A 19,804-nucleotide genomic window follows, 5' to 3' on the forward strand; every position below is an offset into this window, starting at 1 on the left:
GCTCTTATGGACGAGATCCTTATTTTAAACGTTTTAAGTTTGGAATGTATTAAGTTTAAAAATTGAGTGATGGTTTGTATATTGAGGAAAACTTTATTCCTCGTTTCTATGATTGTTCTATCATATTAAGAATGTAATAACTATATTATAGTTTAATACTATAATTATTGGGATGTTACATTAATGGTATCAGAGCAGTTCTTTCCTTAAGAATCTTGTAGGTTATGAGTGTCCCATACTTTAGATGTGTGATCCTAATTGCATAATCGTAATATATGGATTATTTCTTCTAGACTAATGGTTTCTATCTTTGGACAAAACCATGGCATCTAGACCATCTCCTCCCTCTTCACTTCTACGTTCTGACATTTCTAATCTAGTAAGGGTGATGGAGTCATTTGTGACGACAATGCAACAACAACATAGTACAATAGTGCAACAATTAGAAGCTGCCAGAATATTAGTTGAGACCCACCAAAGGCAGTATATGGAACAAATGAATAGTGGTGTAAGGACTTTCGCTGGTCCTTGTTATACTCCGCCAATTCAAGATCATGAGTGGAGTTTAGAAAATTTCCTTCAACACCATCCAGCTAGATTCAAGGGGAAGTGCAGCCCTGATGAAGCTGACCATTGGTTTAGGGACATGGAGAGAATTTATGAAGCCAAGAGGTGTCCAAATGAGAACAAGCTGGCTTATACTCAGTATTTGTTGACTTGGGAAGCTGGCCACTGGTGGAGCAGCTTGAAGATGATCTTGGAAAGGAGTGGGACTCCTATTACTTGGGAATTGTTCAAGTCAAATTTTTACAATGAATACTTCCCAGACAGTGTGAGGTATGATAAGGAAATTGAATTTCTCCAATTGGTACAAGGGAATATGTCAATGACAGAGTATACAGACAAGTTCAAACACTTACTCTGAAGTACCGCAAATCCAGGTGAAATGTTTCCGTTATGGAGGACCACACTACAAGACTGAATGCCCCCACCCAGCTAATCCTGTCAAGTGTTATATATGCGAAAAAGAGGGGCATATTGCTAAGAATTGTTTCAGTGCTACGGAGTCAAGGTTTCAGCAACAGAATAATCAGCTTCAACAGAAGGAAGATGTCAAACCCCAAGTTACGGGCAGAGTGTATGCGATGACTGAGACAGAGGCATCTAGGCCAGGTAATCTTATCATCGACAGTTGTTTATTATTTGGGAAAACTTGTTGTGTTATGTTTGATTCCAGAGCAACACACTCCTTTGTGTCTAATGTTTGTGTGCGAGAGTTGGGGTTGAGTGTAGAGGAGCTACAGTATGACCTAGTAGTGTCTACTCCAGCTTCTGGGCTGATCAAGATATCTCTAGTATGTACTAGATGTCCTATAACAGTAGAAGGATGTCAGTTTAGAGTTAATCTCATTTGCTTACCTCTACAAGGTTTAGAGGTAATCTTAGGAATGGATTGGCTAACTTCCAATCACATTCTAATAGACTGCGGTGCGAAGAAATTGTTATTTCCTGAAGTGAAAAAGTCGATGGTTTCATCTTCGGGGCAATTGTGGCGCGAAGTACAAGAAAGTTCGTGTTGTTTCTTAGTGTTGACGCACATGGAGGTAGATAAGAGTGGAAGGAGCGTAGATCACTCAATTGTGAGTGATTTCATGGATGTGTTTCCTGAAGATGTACCAGGACTGCCTCCTCAAAGAGAAATTGAGTTCTCAATTGATCTGGTACCAGGTACAGGACCAGTATCCATCGCTCTGTATCGGATGGCTCCAGCTGAATTAGCATAATTGAAAAGGCAAATAGAAGAGTTACTTGAGAAACAATTTATCAGACCAAGTGTTTCACCTTGGGGTGCGCCAGTATTGTTGGTCAAGAAGAAAGATGGGAGTTCCAGATTGTGTATAGATTACAGGCAATTAAATAAGTTGACCATCAAGAACAAGTACCCGTTGCCAAGAATCGATGACTTGATGGATCAGTTACATGGAGCGAAAGTGTTTTCAAAGATCGATCTGTGGTCGGGTTATCATCAGATTTTGGTGAAGGCCCAGGACGTACAAAAGACTGTTTTCCGATCCAGATATGGACATTATGAACACGTGGTTATGCCTTTTGGTTTAACCAACGCTCCTATCATATTCATGGACTATATGAATAGAATATTTAGACCTTTCTTAGATAAGTTTGTTGTAGTCTTCATAGACGATATTCTTATATACTCCAAAACTCGGGAGGAACACATCAATCACCTTCGGACAGTGCTTGAGGTGTTAAGAGATAAAAAGTTGTACGTCAAGTTGTCCAAGTGTGAGTTTTGGATGAAAGAGGTGCAATTTTTGGGGCATGTCATATCAGCTGACGAAATCTGTGTGGATCCGGCTAAGGTAGAAGTTGTACTTCAGTGGGAAAGGCCCAAGTCCGCAACCGAGATCATAAGCTTCGTAGGATTAGTAGGGTACTACCGTAGATTCATAAAATGATTCTACAAAATTGTGTCGCCATTGACGCAACTAACTCGGAAAGATCAACTATTTGCTTGGACAGACCAATGTGAAGCTAGTTTTCAGGAACTAAAGCAAAGGTTGACAAGTGCTCCAGTGTTAGTGATCCCTGACACAAGTAGACCTTTCGAAGTATATTGTGATGCTTCTTATCAGGGATTGGGTTGTGTGCTGATGTAGTAAAAAAGGGCAGTAGCTTATGCTTCGAGACAACTTAAGAATCATGAGAAGAACTACCCCACGCATGATTTGGAGTTAGCAGCAGTCGTATTTGCTTTAAAGATTTGGAGACACTACCTATATGGCGCACAATTCCAAGTGTTCAGTGATCATAAGAGTTTAAAATATCTATTTGATCAGAAGGAATTAAACATGAGGCAGAGAAGATGGATGGAGTTTTTGAAGGATTATGAGTTTGAACTTTTATACCATCTGGGTAAGGCTAATGTAGTAGCAGATGCTCTGAGTAGAAAGACAATTCATAATCTGCTATAATGGTAAGGGAGTTAGAGTTGATTGAGAAATTTAGGGATATGAAGTTGTATGTTGAGTTGAAGTCAGATTCCATCAGGTGCAGTAACTTAGTAGTATCAAGTGGTTTGTTGGGTTTGGTTAGAGAAAAACAATTATTAGATTTCGAGCTGTAGAAGATTATGGGTTTGTTGGGTACGGATCAAGGTAGAGAATTTATGTTAGGAGCTGATGGTATTTTGAGGTTTAGAGGCAGAGTCTGTATCCCAGATGACGTGGAGCTGAAAAAGTTGATTCTTGAGGAAGGACATCAGAGTCGCCTTAGCATGCATCCTGGTATGACCAAAATGCTTCAAGATCTCAAGGAGTCTTTTTGGTGGTCTGGAATGAAGAGAGATGTGGCGCAATTTGTAGCAGCATGCTTGACCTGTCAAAAGGCTAAAGTGGAACATCAACGACCAGGAGGTATGTTGCAACCATTAGAAATACCGGAGTGGAAATGAGACAGTATCGCCATGGATTTCGTAACCCATTTACCACGGACGGGAAAGGGTCACAATGCTATCTGGGTTGTGATACATAGGTTGACAAAGAGCGCTCACTTCTTAGCGATAAATTTGAGGATGTCTATGGTGAGGCTTGCTCAACTATATATAAAAGAAATAGTGAGACTACATGGAATACCATCGAGCATAGTGTCAGATAAGGATCCGCAATTTACATCAAAATTATGGCAGTCTCTACAACATGAATTGGGCAGCAAGTTACAAATGAGTTATGCGTATCATCCACAAACAGATGGACAATCTGAGAGGACAATTCAATCCTTAGAAGATCTATTGAGAACATGTGTCTTAGACCACTTGGGTGTTTGGGATGAGGTTTTACCGCTAATTGAATTCACTTACGACAATAGTTATCACGCAAGCATTGGCATGGCACCATTCGAAGCACTGTATGGTAGGAGATGTAAGACACCCCTATGTTTGTACCAAGAAGGAGAAGCAGTGATGTTAGGACTAGAATTAATTCAGCTAACCACAGAAAAGGTAAAACAAATACAGGAAAGGATGAAAGCATCACAATGTAGACAGAAGTCTTATGCTGATCATAGGAGAAGACCTCTCGAGTTCGAGGTGGGAAGTCACGTATTTTTGCGAGTTTCTCAGATGACCGGAGTAGGGAGAGCTATCAGATCCAAGAAGTTATCTCCGAAGTTTCTTGGTCCATTTCAAGTTATCAAGAGAATTGGACCGGTAGCATATGAGATCGCGTTACCTCCTCAACTAGCAAACTTGCACAATGTATTTCATGTCTCTCAATTGAGGAAATACGTGTTGATTCTCGATCATGTGCTCGAAGTGGATGACGTACAAGTCAGAGAAGATCTATCGCTGAACGCAAGACCAGTGCAGATTCTAGATGTTCAGTCCAAGCAACTAAGAGGAAAGGATATTCGCACTGTCAAAGTATTGTGGAATAAGAAGACCTAGGAGATGACTTGGGAATTAGAGGAAGAAATGAAGAACTCTTATCCTCATTTGTTTGGTTAGGGCAATTTTCGAGGACGAAAATTTTAAAGTTGGGGAGAATGTAAAACCCAGGAAAAATATTCATTTTAATGAATAGTAATACATTTTATTAGTATTATTATTATTAGTAATAATAATTTTAATGTATAGAAAATATAACTGAATAGAAAATTATTAAAATTTATGGTAGAAAATGATAGTAATTTCATAAGGAGGTGTTCAAATAGTGAGATTTTTGGACTATAAATAGCCATCAGAGGGGAGCTCATTCTGCACAAAGAGAGGAAGAATAAAGTGAGAAATCTTGAAAAAAAAATATAGAGATGAAAGAGTTAGGAAGAAAATTTTAGAAGAGTAGAGGTTCTGAAGGGTTTTCGGGGGAACAAATTCTGAGCAAGAGATTGAGTCTGAAATAGAGGAAAGGGGAGCTAACCTTTCTAAGTTTTTATATTATCAAATATATTTTTTTTATATACCTATTTATGTCTTGAAATTTTGTGCAATTACTGTTAATGAAAAATTATGTGCTTGTTATATAACTATTTGTAATTCTGCTTTAATATTATATGTTGTTATTTTGAATCTGTAAATAAGAATCTTGTTAATAACAAGTTGAGGAACACTTTGGCTAAGGAAAGACCTGGTATTTAAGTTGTCCATTGTGACACACCTCTCTTTCTTGGAAGTCTACTCGATGCGTTTTTAACTAATCCTTATCAAACAGATTATATTATGCTGATTTTATTTTTGTAAAATACTCAATAAATATGAAATTTGTGTTGAATGTATTATATTATGTTGGATGTGAAATTTATGTATTTTAACATAGTAAGAGTTTGGTGGAAAGTGGGAAATCCTTACCGAAGATCCATCTTGAGAAGTTGGACAAAGTAGGAAGGATGTAGCTTCAGTGGTTGTATTTATATCCGAAGATCCATTTTGGGGGACGGAGTAGAATAAGATAATTGAGCTAGCAAGTAGGTGTATCCATATTCGAAGATCATCCGGTGGGTGTGAGCAGAAAGTAGTGGGACACCGGTGGAACATGCGTTAGATGGAGGATCGACTAGTGTTTAGCTCTTATGGACGAGATCCTTATTTTAAACGTTTTAAGTTTGGAATGTATTAAGTTTAAAAATTGAGTGATGGTTTGTATATTGAGGAAAACTTTTATTCCTCGTTTCTATGACTGTTCTATCATATCAAGAATGTAATAACTATATTATAGTTTAATACTATAATTATTGGGATGTTACACTAGCCTTGTGTGTGGTCGGGTGAAACCCCTCGACAATGACTTTGCAAAGTAGTAGGAGTCACCACAAGTGCACAACCCGCCCCAGCTCTACATACATTCTAAGTCCGGACGTGTCTAGAAGTCTTAACATGATAGGATGCTTGCTTTGATGAGTTTTATGAAATAAATGTTTATGTTTATGATGAATTACATGTTTATGGGTGTATGGACGGTCTTGGAAATGTTAGATTGAATTAAAATGAATTGTGTGTTTGTTTGAGACCTAGCTGACCCTTGCATTGTATGGTTGTATGTGTTTGCCTTCCTCCTTGCGATGGTCATCCAATCCTTTGGATGTGAGCAGTCGGTGATGATGTATCATTGGAGCAAGCGTTGGAGACTGAGGAAGACCCAGCCCCTAGTGCTTAGGACTTCTATTAGCTCTTAATTTAGAAGACCTTTATTTTTGAAGACTCTTAGCAATTATTTAGCATGTTCGGTACTTTTGGAAAACTATTTAGGCCTCTTTAAAGTTTAATAGCCTTGTATTTTTTAGAACTTTGGAAACTTGTGCTTAGACTTATTTTGTTTTAATTTCCTCTATATTTTGGATGACTGTATAAATATTTAAATATTTGTGTGTGTGATACTTTTGGATGTGACAAGTTTTATTTAGATGAATGAGATGATAATTTAATAATGAATAATATAATAGTGATATTGATTAGATTTTTCTTTTTTTTTTAATTTTTAAAATATTAAATTAAAATTAAATAAATAATAAGTGGTTTATAAAAGGAAGATTAAGATTTTTAATTTTGTTTTCCTTCTATATGTTGACTTTATTTATATTGGTGAAAATATAGCTGGTATTTTATGTGTTTGTCCTATTGTGTTATTTTATTTTATAAATTTCAATTTAATAGTTATACTAATTTTCAATTATATATATATATATATATTTATATATTTATATATATAATATAATATAATATAATATACGTGCTATGTGTGTTTTAATTTTACGTCACTTCTTTATTTTATAAAGATGGGTCAATTAAATATATCTTTTATTCGTGTAATTGCGCTAAAGTTGTGTTGTATATCAAAACAGTTTGATTATAGTATAGCAATATATAAATGTATATTTGTTTTGATATTTTAAATGATAACCATGGTGTTGAATATATATTTTTAAATTAACTATAATGAGAGAAATTTATGAGTAATGATCTGATGCATAATTTAACGGTCCAAATGCACTTATTGTTGTCAAGAGAAGATGCACAAAACATGTGGATTGTTTACGCGGTTTTCACAATCAAATAATTCTATATATTATATTTTATTCTATCATATATATATATATATATATATATATATATATATATAATTTTGAAAATTTTAATATACGAAGAATGTCAATGTAGAGATATATATAATGTGATAAATTTATAAGTAATGATCTGATGCATAATTTTAATTTAATTGTTTTTTATTTGACATTTTTTAAACTTAATATTTGTTTAATTATAAAGCTACTTATAAAATAAATAAAAACTATTTACAATTATTATTATTATTATTCATCATCATAATATATATCAATAGACATATGAACATAATTGAAACTATAAAATGTAAATCAAATTAATTTAATGTGTAACCAAATGATGTGAAAAATATTTAAAAGATTCATTTTACTTTGTCATAATCTCAATGTTGGACAGTTTTTATTGGTAAAGTAGATAAAAACAGTTTGTTGATGCTTATCATATCCCTTTATGATACTAACAAATAATCATTCCAATGTGCTGAGGCAACTTTTATTGATGTTAGTAGTGAATGAATTCTACTCATTATTTAAATTCCGTAAAAAAAAAAACCAATCAATTCCTATTATTATAATCGATATTTTTTTTTATTTAAGTTGTCATACCCATTCTCGTAGACTCTCTCACGCTATTAAAAGATATTTCCAATAAGGTTGTGCCACGTGTCCAAGATAAATGGTTTGGCCCAATCGCGAAGAAGCCGTGACGCTACTCTCGCTGGATCACTAAATTAATTGCAGTGTATAGAATTAGGTTTGTTAAATATAAATAAGAGGGGTAAATAAAGGAAACCGTGTTTCACTAGGATCGCACATTCACTCACGCGAGTAAATAAGGTTGGAGAGGGCGCTGCCGGAGGAACATCGTCTTTCATTTTTCCGGCCATCTCTTGTTTCTTCCACCAGTCGGCGATCCCCTTTCTCTGACACCAAACATGGTAATTCATTCTCTAGTGCCTCTTCTTTCGTTCACTTTCATACTATCCATTTAGATCTAGCAGTTTCCCTACGTTCTTTTTCCGGTGCCGACATTGTTTTTATTTTCTCTCTCTCGTATATGTAATTTCTGATTTATCCTGTTTTTAGTTATAGACAAAGAAATCAGAATTCAATTTCAATTTACGCAATTATCAAGTTTGCACATTAAAATCAGAAATTTGTTCAACTTATTATTTTATGATTATAATTTTGTTAACCTAGGGTTCTTATTGTTATTTGATTATTATTGATCCGTCGAATTAATTCCGACATTTTCTGGTTATTAATTGCCGGTGATTGTGGAGTTTCGTTAGCTTTTGGACCTGATCTGGTGCCATCCAAATCCAAATCCAGTCGTGCCTTACCTCCTTGTGTTATGCTATGCTATGCAAATCGTGTCGATTGATTTTGTTTGTTTGATTTTTGAATTGTCAATTGAAATTCGAAATCTGGAATTTGTGGTTTTGTGTAGACGACATCAAGGCGCTTTGCTGACAGGAAAGTGGAGAAGTTTGAGAAGAACATTACCAAAAGAGGATTTGTGCCGGACACAACCTCTAAAAAGGGAAAAGACTATCCTGTTGGTCCACTGCTGCTGGGTTTCTTCGTTTTTGTTGTCATTGGCTCATGTAAGACTATCATTCCAGCATCCTCTTGATTATTCGTTTCTTTCGCTGATAATCGTTTTCTATTTCGTTTTTCACTTTTAATTACGAAAACATGTGATTCGCGTAACTTATCTCACCTGGTATTATAAGTCTTTGTTGTTTGTGTTTTAATTACAAAATGCATTATATTGTTTTAAATTTGCTTTGTTTTTCAAAGTTTGTAGAGGAATCAGTAAAAACAACCCTGTATTGTTTTTTGCGTTTAATATACTTTTGAAAATAGAAAATAATTGTTTTTTTTTTCCTTACGGAAAGGGAAAACATGATAATAATCATAAATTCATATAATCATTAATTCATAATGTGAAAACATAAACACATGATGATAATCATAATACGAAAACATTAACATTTTCTGAAGCCTGAAGTTGGTCTCTATTCCTGTAATGGGGGATGTATAGATTTGTTGTTGACGGAACATATTTGGCATATCTAAGAGTTGGATTAGGATCTTTTTATGTCATTGAGTACAGCTATTTGTTTATGATAACAAATGTTTCATAACTTATCAGTTATATCATTACACAAGAATATTAGCGAAAGCAATCATAATATTGCTTTTTTTGGCAAATGATGTGATATATGCCTTTCCACCAAATTTTGGTGGTTAACAGTAATTCTTGTGCCTTTATAGTCAGAGGACTTGAATACCTATCTAACTTAGGCATGGAACCCTGAAGTGAAGAGGGTATACTTTTGGTGCCACAAAAAATTTAAAAAAAATTGGATTGCAATACTTATTGTTGAATCGAAATGTGGAGGCTGTAATTGATTCGTTTGTATTCATTCAGTGCCGGTCGCTTGGGCTTAAGGTTTTAAATATATCTCCTGAAGTATTATTGATATCTCCAAAGGAGTTTGTTAGATTGTAATTACCTTTCTTCCCATTTGCATTTTCAGTCATATTCTGTCGAGTTCCATTAACTTATGTGTTCGCTTTTTCTGGTACAGCTCTCTTCCAGATTATCAGAACAGCAACAAGTGGAGGCATGGCTTAATGGAGCTTTGTTTTGGATTGTGTCATCTTCTCTTTCTTAGCCTCGTAGAAAATGCCAATACTTCCCTACATCTAATGTACTTGTACAAGACCCAGTTCCTGTTCATGTTTTGATGAACTTTAAGAATTTTTAATTTAAGTTACAACTATAGTTCGTCTTGTTTTTAATTCTTCCTATAGAAGGGAATACGAGAGTTAATTCCTTACGCTTGGGCGGGTTGGTATGAATGGTTTTAAAAGTTGGCTATGAATTTTGAAGTGTTATGGCTCGGAAAGGTTCAAAAGAATATATACGATATCACTTAATCATTTAACATTCAACAAAAGTTTATGACGCTTTCAGTAGATTCTCTCTAGGGCTTGTTTGTATTCCAACGCCAACATGCTACAGTCCTTTAGTGTTTTGAGAGCAGAGCCTCAGACGGTAAGGAAACTTCTGCGCAACAAGGCCAACAATAGTCGCAGAGTTCAATAGTCTGAATTATTAGTATGGTTCATTAATGTTAGGTTTTTTTTACTTGCTCCAGAAAGGAACTATTTTACTTTTAAAATACATATAATTTCTTTTCAATTTATGCCATTTTTTTTTAATCCTCGGGCCATATCCTAAAACATTGAAAGATACACAACCTTTCGACTAGTGAAATAGATTAAACAAACATATAGATTACGTGTATTCTAGTAAACAAAGATAAGCGGTTGTTGGTTCTTTATTCCCACGGTTTTAAAATAGACAACTATCGTAAACGGTAAAATAATAATGACCTTTAACTTAATATACACTGCATCGATGCGTAGTTGGGAGAGGCATCCAAAATTGAAATCCCAGCTTCTAACCGTGATAAGCTGGAAGGAGAGTGAGAAAAGCTACACGTGTGTAACAAATATCCCACATTTTGGAGACGGATTTGTATAAAAGTACATGTTATATAATGCCTGCAAGAGCAAAATATGAGGTGCCTAGTGACACCGGGCTAACCCATGGTTATAGTCCCTGTGAAGGGAGTGTCCAGGTTGAGAACGTTCGAGGATCTATCTTAATATGCCATTCCCCCTGACTTCGGAAGCTTCAATTCTGAATTGCTCCAGCTCCAGTTTGGACCTTTCAGCTAGAAAACATGATTGATCTAACAGAAATTAAACTCATACAGAAAAAAAAAAAAAAAAAAAAAAAAAAAAAAAAAGTCTTGAAAGCAAGGTGATCGAAGTGCATGTTTGAGAGTACGATACAAACCCGTATCGTTTTCCATCTGCTTTGTTAACCAGCAATGAACATTATCAATCCTACATCAGCGTTAACCGCCGGTAAATTCAAGGAAACTCATGATTTGAGGGAAATATTCTCAGGCCATTTCTGTTGTATTATACAAAGCTTAAATCAAGCCGTCGCAGTGAGGCATGGATAAAATGCAGTACCATGTGCTATCAATTGCCGTTTTCTTCCACGTGGAACCACACACCCAGGAACCTTCACCCATTCCTTAGTTGCTATGTTGTATGTAACCAATCGATTCATTTGTCTTGATCTCAATGATAACAAGAGCAAGCCTTTGTTTCCCAAGCAATTCATTCTAACGTGCTTCCCATAAAAGTCCAAGCACCATACGTTTGGCATTCTGTCAACCTCCTTCCACAAGAAAGTCATCTTCTGCAGCTCCCATATGCATATACAGGTGGCTGCATTCTTTGTGAGCAACCCCACAAGCAATATCCGACCATCACACTCAGCCAGTGTGTGGTCGCTCAGATGCAATGGCGCTGGGATTATGTACTGCACCCAAACCCCAGTTGCCATATTATAGGAAACAATCCCTTCAGGATCTGAATGCATGAAGTAAAGGGTGCTGTCAATAGAAATCGCTTGTGACCTAAAATTGAGAGATAGCGGCAGCTTAATATCTGCCGGCATGTTTCCTGGATAGCTCCATGACTTTGTTATCGAGTCATAAATTTCATATTCTCCATCACAACCCACCAACAGGATCTTGTAGACAGCACCAGTTGAGTTCTCATCTACTGTCATTCCTACAGCAGCGCGAGACCCAACCCTTACTGAACAAGATGGTAACTCATTTAAGGATTGAATCAATGGGTTACAAACATATAAAGTTTGACCATATACGTCAAGAAAGCAAACTAAACCCCCTGCAGAAGCCACTGGCAAAACTATCAACTCTGCAGGCAGTGCTGATGTAGTGGGATGGTACCACTTCTTCATAGATGGGTCATACATGGCTGCAGAATTTGTATGTTCATGAGTAACAGTGTAAAACCATGGGTTCGCTTGTCGGACTTGAGCACAATGCTGAGAAAAACTTTGAGAACTCAGCAAGGAATTCAATCGCTGGCATACAGTGCGGAAGCGGAAAAATGTTGCAATTGGAAGTCGTGCAATCACTGGCTCAAATAGATCCTCCGGCAAATCTTTCCAAATTTGTTGTTCCATAGCTTCATCACTGGAGGACCTCCCAGATGATTTTCCTCGGCTCCTGTCTCTTCGAGACTTCTTAGACGCATGCTTTAGAGGCTCCATCATCCTGAAACTTCCGGACTCTGGAACAGACTTGCCAGCTGCCATTACAGGGTCAAAGAAATCATCTACGAAGTAATCATCAACGCCATAGAAGGACCATCTGCAAAAGGATGACCGAATATATTCATATGCTTCATTCCATTGAATTGTATAATAAAGATGTATAAAAAGACAAACATGATTCATAGGAAAATTTGAATCATACTATGAAATTAATGCACTATTCTGCTCCAAGTTAAGACTGACCCTTTCAAGGATCAGGAAGATACCTGATTAAATCAACTTAAACACATAAGCAACCCAAGGAGTTAAGTTACAAATACAAAGCTTTTCCTTTGTATAACACTATTACAAAGTAACTATGCACAGAATCATGACCACATGTTGTTTAGCCAATAATGGTAGTCACTTGGTTAGAATAGACACTTCAAGCATAAATGTTGACAAGTGAATATATCGGATGAGACAGTGAAACCGAACAATTATGGTGTGTTTGGGAGTGAGGTTTTGGAGCAAAACGGAAGGAGAGGGGAGGAATTAAGAGTGTCATATAAATTTATAAACAAAAAAATTATCAGGACATTAGATCAATGTTAATTTGTTATTCTATTTCATGTATTTCCAAAAAATATCAAATCAGAGCATATTTATTGGAAATGACAATTTTGTTCCCCTTCCTCTTTCCTTTTAAAACTCAGTTCTAAAACATACCCTTAGAAATTAGGGATTCTGAGTAGCAATAAAATGAGTAAGTCAAAAATGGGCATTTCGGAGAGTTATCTTTGCAAGGATTACTAAAGGCCAAGTTTGATGTAAATCCATTGAACCAATGTTCCTATCTCTTGCTGAGAACAAGAAACCAGGCTTTATAAAAACAGAGAACCAAGGTGTTTTATCCCTTCGTAAGATGCATCCTTCACAATGCTTACAATCAGAAAAGTACAATCGATATTTTACACTGTGAATAACACACCCAGAGAGCTTCGAGTGTGGAAGTGGGCATCTTAAATGTACAAGAACTATGAAATTGTAGCAATCAATTTTCTTGATGACAAAAAGAAACATACAACAAGCAATAGCCAAGTAACAAGTAATGTTCACAAGTATGAGAATTTGATGTAGCAACAACACACGCACACGCACACAAAAACAACAAATATGAAATCTAACACCTAGGTAATGTTCTGATGAAGCGTACTGTGAATGATTGCACATGACAGAGCATAAAGAAAGTGTAAGCAAAGGCGGTTAAGAAATAAAAGATTATTAACTTGGCATGGTTAATGAAGAAAAGAGGTTGAAAGAAAGAGAAAAGAAAGAAGGGTAAAAAAGAGCAGAGAAACAGGGGAAGGAGGAAAAAAGCATAGATTTTTTTGAAAGGATGAAGAAAAAATGCATTGAGAGTAGATCTAGGAGAAAGGAGAAGACCTGGGGAGTTGTTGAGAGAGTGTAGGGTGAGTGTGTTGGTGAGGTTGAAGGGTAAAAGAAGGTGAGAGTGTGTGAGATAAATGGTGATGGTGATGGTGAAGGTGAGTGATGAGTATGGCATGGCCCTCTTCTTCATCTTCTTCCATACCCTCAACTCAATTCTCCTTTGTGTAAGACCCCTTTCTCTCTCTCCTTCTTACCCGCTCTTCATTTTCCACGTTGCCTATAACAGAACGGGGTTTTGCCCACGCACCCGTGCGCTACTTCCCTTTTGTTACAAATTATTTTTACACATGGGCTTCTTTCTCTTTATTAAAAAGAGATTTAGAGATTAAAAAAATAATTAATATTTTTAAGTTTATAAATAAATTTTTGATAGAATTAATTTTAATTTATAGATTTAGAAATTTAAAAATATTTATAGAAATAGAAAGTAGATTTTATAAGAATAAAAGAGATAAAATATTTAAATATGTGTAGAAATTTAGTAGATTATCTAAAAGTATAAATGATATATAGAAATATGTGAAGTTGATTCATTAAAATTATAAATTAATGTATAAATATATTGATATAATGTGTATTGTCATACTTCTAATTAATGCATTGACTTAGCAAAACGGTGAAGATGAAGTTTTGATGATGCTCAAATCAAGTTAAGATATATCAAGATTTATGAAGATCCTTTGAAAACTTATTTTTGTTAAAGCTTTTGTAATAATTGTAGTTTAAATGTTTAGGACTTAGATTTGTAGTAGGTTTTGATTCTTGTACCTTCATATTTTATATTTGTTGTTCATAATAAAAAAACGCACGATTTTAATCGATTAAATCAAGTATTAATCGATTAAAATGTTACAGGTGTTGAAAACTCAATTGATATGGAAATAATCGATTAATACCTATTTTAATCGATTAGCTAATCGATTAATCCTAAGAATAATCGATTAAAACTAGTCGTTGGAGTTTTCTAGTTTTTGAAAACTAGTCGTTGTACTCATTTTAATCGATTAACACTAATATTAATCAATTAAATGCGTTAAATAGCCAGTTACGAAGAATGGAAGAGTTTTTGCTTCAGTCTATAAATAGGCTCTCTTTATCCATCAACAACAACTCTTCCCTTGTGCTAAAACACTCAGAACTCTTTGAGAAGTGTGTGCTCTTACTTAGCTAAGGAAACTCTTGCCTGTGGTGCTGGTACATTGCTACTACGGTGACGGAGGAATAGCTGGTTCATCCTTGATGCGTCTAAGGAGGTGTTTGGAAAATGATCATCCTTCGTGAAGTATTCGGAGGAGGTGGTTCATCCTTTGTGAAGATTCAAAGGAGGTGCAGTTTCATCTCTTGTGGTATCAAGAGAGGTGGTTTCTAAACTTTTACAAATTGTTTCTTTGTGAATGTAGTTTGTAATTGTTTTGTGCTTAGTGAACTGCTTATCTTGATTTGAGATAAGCGACTGGACCTAGGATTGGTAAGATTTGAACCAGTATAAAAATCATCTGTGCAAATTTCTCTNAACCTTACTCTTTTATTTATATTGTTTATTTGCGTAGTAAGATAAATTGAGTAGAAATTAAAAGGCACACATTTGAATTAAAAACCCTCCTGGTTTGTTATTCCACGCTAACCATTCCGCTGCAGCCACTCTGACAATTGGTATCAGAGCTCGATTTGATAGTTATTCAAATGGTAGGATCATATGAAACTTTTGCAGAGGGTGCTTCTATCAATAGACCACCTTTATTCACAGGTGACAACTATGCATTTTGGAAGGTTAGAATGCACATTTTTATTGAGTCTATTGATTGTGAGATTTGGGATGTTATTGCATCTGGTTCGTTTGTTCCTACTAACAATTTGCAGGAACCAAAGCCCCGTGTTCAGTGGACTGCTGAAGAAAAGAAAAGGTTTCAAAACGATGTAAAAGCTCGTAATATTATTTCATCTGCCTTAACCGTTGATGAGTTTTACAGGATATCTATTTGTAAGACTGCTCAAGAAATGTGGGAAGTGCTGAGAGTAACCCATATGATGTGAAGAGAGCGAGAAAGAATACCTTGATCCAAGAATACGAAATGTTCAGGATGAAGCAAGGAGAAACAATATCAGACGTTTAGAAATGCTTCACAAACATCGTTAATCATCTCATTGGACTAGGTAAGTCTTTCGAAAATGATGAACTTAATCTAAAAATTTTGAAATCTTTAGACAAGTTGTGGCAACCGAAAGGTGACTGCAATTTCTGAGTCACAAAATCTCAACATAATGATTATGGCGACATTATTTGGAAAGTTGAGAGAGCGTGAACTTGACCTTGGAAGACTAGATGAAGAAGAAGCAATGGCAAAAACAAAGAAAAAGAGTCTAACCTTAAAATCTGAGGTAGAAAGGAGCAAAAGCAAAATAGAAGATGAAGACTCAGAAGAGGAAGAAAATTTGAGACTCATGATAAAAAGGCTCAACAGGTTCATGAAATCAAAAGACAAAGGAAGATTAAAATTTGAAAAGAAAGAAAATCAAGGATCTTCCTCACACTATAAATGTTATGGTTGCGAAGAAAGGGAACACTTAAAAGTTGACTGCCCAAATCAAAAGAAGAATGAAGAAATAAAGGAAAATAAATTCTTCAAGAAAAAGAAAGCCTACATCGGATGAGACGATGACAACGAAACAATTTCTGATTTGAGCGAATCTGATGAAGAGGCAAACATCTGTTTAGTGGCAGATGACGACGTTGGAAGCCAAGTAAGTACATCTAGCGATTCTGATAATTATAGTCAATATAGTGAAAGTGAATTGCATGAAACTTATGTTGCTTTACTTGTAGAATCTGAAAAATTAGATAAAGCTCATAAGAAGTTGAAAAAGAATTTCAAAGAATTAAAATTAAATTTTGAAAATGTTCTTGAAGAAAATAAAAATTTAAAATTGGATTTTGAAAACATTTCTGAAGAAAATAAGGATTTAAAATTAAATGTTGAAAATTTTTCTGAAGAAAATAAAAATTTAAAATCAAATTTTGAAAATATTTTTGAAGAAAATAAAGATTTGAAAAATAAAGTTTTATTTTATGAAAAAGGGAAATATGTTAGTAGTAATGAATGTGCTTCTTGTGAAAATTTTAAGAAACTACTAGAACAAACGACCTTAAGAGAATGTAGTAAAAATAATGAAAATAAGGTTGTTAAAAATAAGTATGTTCCTAAAATTAAAAATAATCATAATAATAGAACCCGTAGAACATGGGTAGAAAAAGGAACAACTTATAGGAACACAAACTTTATATCATGCTTTTATTGTATGAAAAAGGGTCATACCTCAAACAAATGTAAAATTAAGCATTTTGGTGTTCCAAGTGGTAGATATGTTTGGGTTGGTAAAATGATTTCATCCCATGCTTTTTAAAATTTAAAATTTACAATTAAATTTTTTTTAAACAAAATTTTAGAAAATTTTTTATTCCAAGCATGTTGTCTTTGATAAAATTGTGGACCTTGAGATAAAACCTCTTGAGTTAGTTGAATCAGATGCGGGTAATAATGAAGACTTGCAGAAGACAACAAAAGAAGAGAAGAATGATGACAATCCTTAAGACAAAGATCTCAACAATTTACCTTTACGAATTTGGAGACATATCTAAAGGGGTAACATTAGAAGAGATCTAGGAATTTTAGAAATCTCTTAGGATTGCTTTTTTATTCATGTGATCCATTTTATGCATTTAAAAAAAAAATTATACTTTAAAATTTCTATCTTGTATGGTTCAAAGTATGATTTTTTAAAGTTCTTTATCCTAAAATTATTTTTTTTAAATCCCTTATTGTGTATGTTTGAATAAATCCTTAATTTTGAAATATATTTAGCTCTTATGAATACATGCTTTTATTAAGGGGGAGTATTATCTTAGGGGGAGAACATGAAACACAACTTTTTAATTATGATTAAAAAAGAGGGAGAAAATATCTTAAAGCTTATTGTTATTCACTAATGCCCTTGTCTTTCATGAGTTGTGTTTTTATCCAGATTATTACCAAAAGCTTTAATTCAAAGGAGTTTTGATCATCATAAAAAAGGGGGAGAATGTTAGCAAAATGGTGAAGATGAAGTTTTGATGATGCCCAAATCAAGTCAAGATATATCAAGATTTATGAAGATCCTTTGAAGACTTATTTTTGTTACTAAAAGCTTTTGTAATAATTGTAGTTTAAATGTTTAGGACTCAGATTTGTAGTAGGTTTTGATTCTTGTACCTTCATATTTTATATATGTTGTTCATAATAAAAAAACGCACGGTTTTAATAGATTAAATCAAGTATTAATCGATTAAAATGTTATAGGTGCTGAAAACTCAACTGGTATGGAAATAATCGATTAATACCTATTTTAATCGATTAGTTAATCGATTAATCCTAAGAATAATCGATTAAAATTAGCCGTTGGAGTTTTCTAGTTTTTGAAAACTAGCCGTTGTACTCATTTTAATCGATTAACACTAATATTAATCGATTAAATGCGTTCAATATCCAGTTACGAAGAATGGAATAGTTTTTGCTTGAGTTTATAAATAGGCTCTCTTTATCCATCAACAACAACTCTTCCCTTGTGCTAAAACACTCAGAACTCTTTGAGAAGTGTGTGCTCTTGCTCAGCTAAGGAAACTCTTATTTGTGGTGCTGGTACATTGCTACTACAATGATGGAGGAATAGTTGGTTCATCCTTGGTGCGTCTAAGGAGGTGTTTGGAAGAGGATCATCTTTCGTGAAGTATTGGGAGGAGGTGTTTCATCCTTCGTGAAGTATTCAGAGGAGGTGGTTCATCCTTTGTGAAGATTCAAAGGAGGTGTAGTTTCAACTCTTGTGGTATCAAGAAAGGTGGTTTCTAAACTTTTACAAATTGTTTCTTTACGAATGTAGTTTGTAATTGTTTTGTGCTTAGTGAACTGTTTATCTTAATTTGAGACAAGCGACTGGACGTATGATTGGTAAGATCCGAACCAGTATACAAATCATCTGTGCAAATTTCTCTCAACCTTACTCTTGTTATTTATCTTTATTATTTGCGTAGTAAGATAAATTGAGTAGAAATTAAAAGGCACACGTTTATATTAAAACCCGTCTTGGTTTGTGATTCTACGCTAACCATTCCGCTGCAGTCGCTCTAACATAATATGTATTGCTAAAATCGTTTAATAAATACATTAACAAACTCATATAATGTTTTTTGCTTTGCTCATCTAATCAAAATATATTCTTGTGTAATAACTTTTGTTATACTTGTCAAATCAACTTATGAAATAACTTATCTAATATATATATTTTTTTGTTAAACTTATCTAATTATTGTATGTATTGTTTCATACAGTTTGCTAAACTTGGCTAATTAGTTCATCGACAAACTCATTTAATATTTTTTTTGTTATATTCATCTAATTAATGTTGAACAAACCCTTTTATTGTGTATTTAGACAAGTTTAATGGTTTTTGTTATACTTGTCTAATCAATATATGTATAAATCTAATGTGTATATTGTTAGACTTGATGTTTTCTGCTATATTTGTCTAATGTTTAGACTCGTTAATCAATGTACGTCTAATATATATTTTTTGACTCAAATAATGACAATATAAATATATTTGTAATAATTTAAAATAATTAATTGGTTAGTTTTTGTTTCAATTTTACTAAATTCTTAAAATGTACATTTGAAATTAAAAGTGGTAAAAAGTGAATTCAAAGTATATAACCCAAAATTTATAATATTAAAAAGTATATTTTTTTATTACAAGTGTATTTTAAATCTTTTAAATGAATTATTAAGTACAATATATTGATTTATTTTATTACAAATATGATATAATATAATATAAAAATATAATAAAATAATATAAACTTGATATATAATTGATATTTTAGATATTAATATGAAAATTTTAAATTTAAAAAACTAATAGTTTTATTTAAAAACCAAAATAATAATTTATTAAATATTAAATATTATAATTGAAATATATTATTATTTTTATGATAAATCAATTTAGAAACCAATTGAATGGATGAAACAGTGAAATAACTCGTTAATGTGATTATGTAAACAATTTTTATTATTAATATATATATATATATAT

General features: G+C 33.8%; 2 protein-coding genes across 4 annotated transcripts; one reads left to right on the forward strand and one right to left on the reverse strand.

Annotated features, from left to right (window-relative positions):
- Positions 1 to 7,850: 7,850 nt before the first annotated feature.
- On the forward strand, positions 7,851 to 9,882 carry LOC106753493 (stress-associated endoplasmic reticulum protein 2). The gene is made up of 3 exons (XM_014635310.2): positions 7,851 to 8,009; positions 8,522 to 8,678; positions 9,669 to 9,882. Exons 1-3 carry the CDS (start codon positions 8,007 to 8,009, stop codon positions 9,713 to 9,715), a joined length of 207 nt encoding a protein of 68 aa, XP_014490796.1. The 5' UTR covers positions 7,851 to 8,006; the 3' UTR covers positions 9,716 to 9,882.
- A 514-nt stretch (positions 9,883 to 10,396) lies between these two features.
- Positions 10,397 to 13,922, reverse strand: LOC106753506 (F-box only protein 6-like). Of its 3 annotated transcripts, none has more exons than XR_002666792.1 (3): positions 13,676 to 13,922; positions 10,949 to 12,347; positions 10,397 to 10,823 (listed from the first exon to the last, which is right to left on the reverse strand). XR_002666792.1 is itself a non-coding variant. In XM_014635326.2 (3 exons), exon 3 carries the CDS (start codon positions 12,290 to 12,292, stop codon positions 11,093 to 11,095), a length of 1,200 nt encoding a protein of 399 aa, XP_014490812.1. In that variant the 5' UTR covers positions 12,293 to 12,347; positions 12,453 to 12,516; positions 13,676 to 13,807; the 3' UTR covers positions 10,397 to 11,092. The 3 variants fall into 3 exon arrangements, 2 of the variants coding, with proteins under 2 accessions (XP_014490812.1, XP_014490810.1); XM_014635326.2 differs by adding an exon at positions 12,453 to 12,516 and having other exon boundaries at positions 10,397 to 12,347; positions 13,676 to 13,807; XM_014635324.2 differs by having other exon boundaries at positions 10,397 to 12,347.
- Positions 13,923 to 19,804: the final 5,882 nt, after the last annotated feature.

This window comes from Vigna radiata, unplaced genomic scaffold, assembly GCF_000741045.1.
Source record: "Vigna radiata var. radiata cultivar VC1973A unplaced genomic scaffold, Vradiata_ver6 scaffold_131, whole genome shotgun sequence".
NCBI classification, from domain to species: domain Eukaryota; kingdom Viridiplantae; phylum Streptophyta; class Magnoliopsida; order Fabales; family Fabaceae; genus Vigna; species Vigna radiata.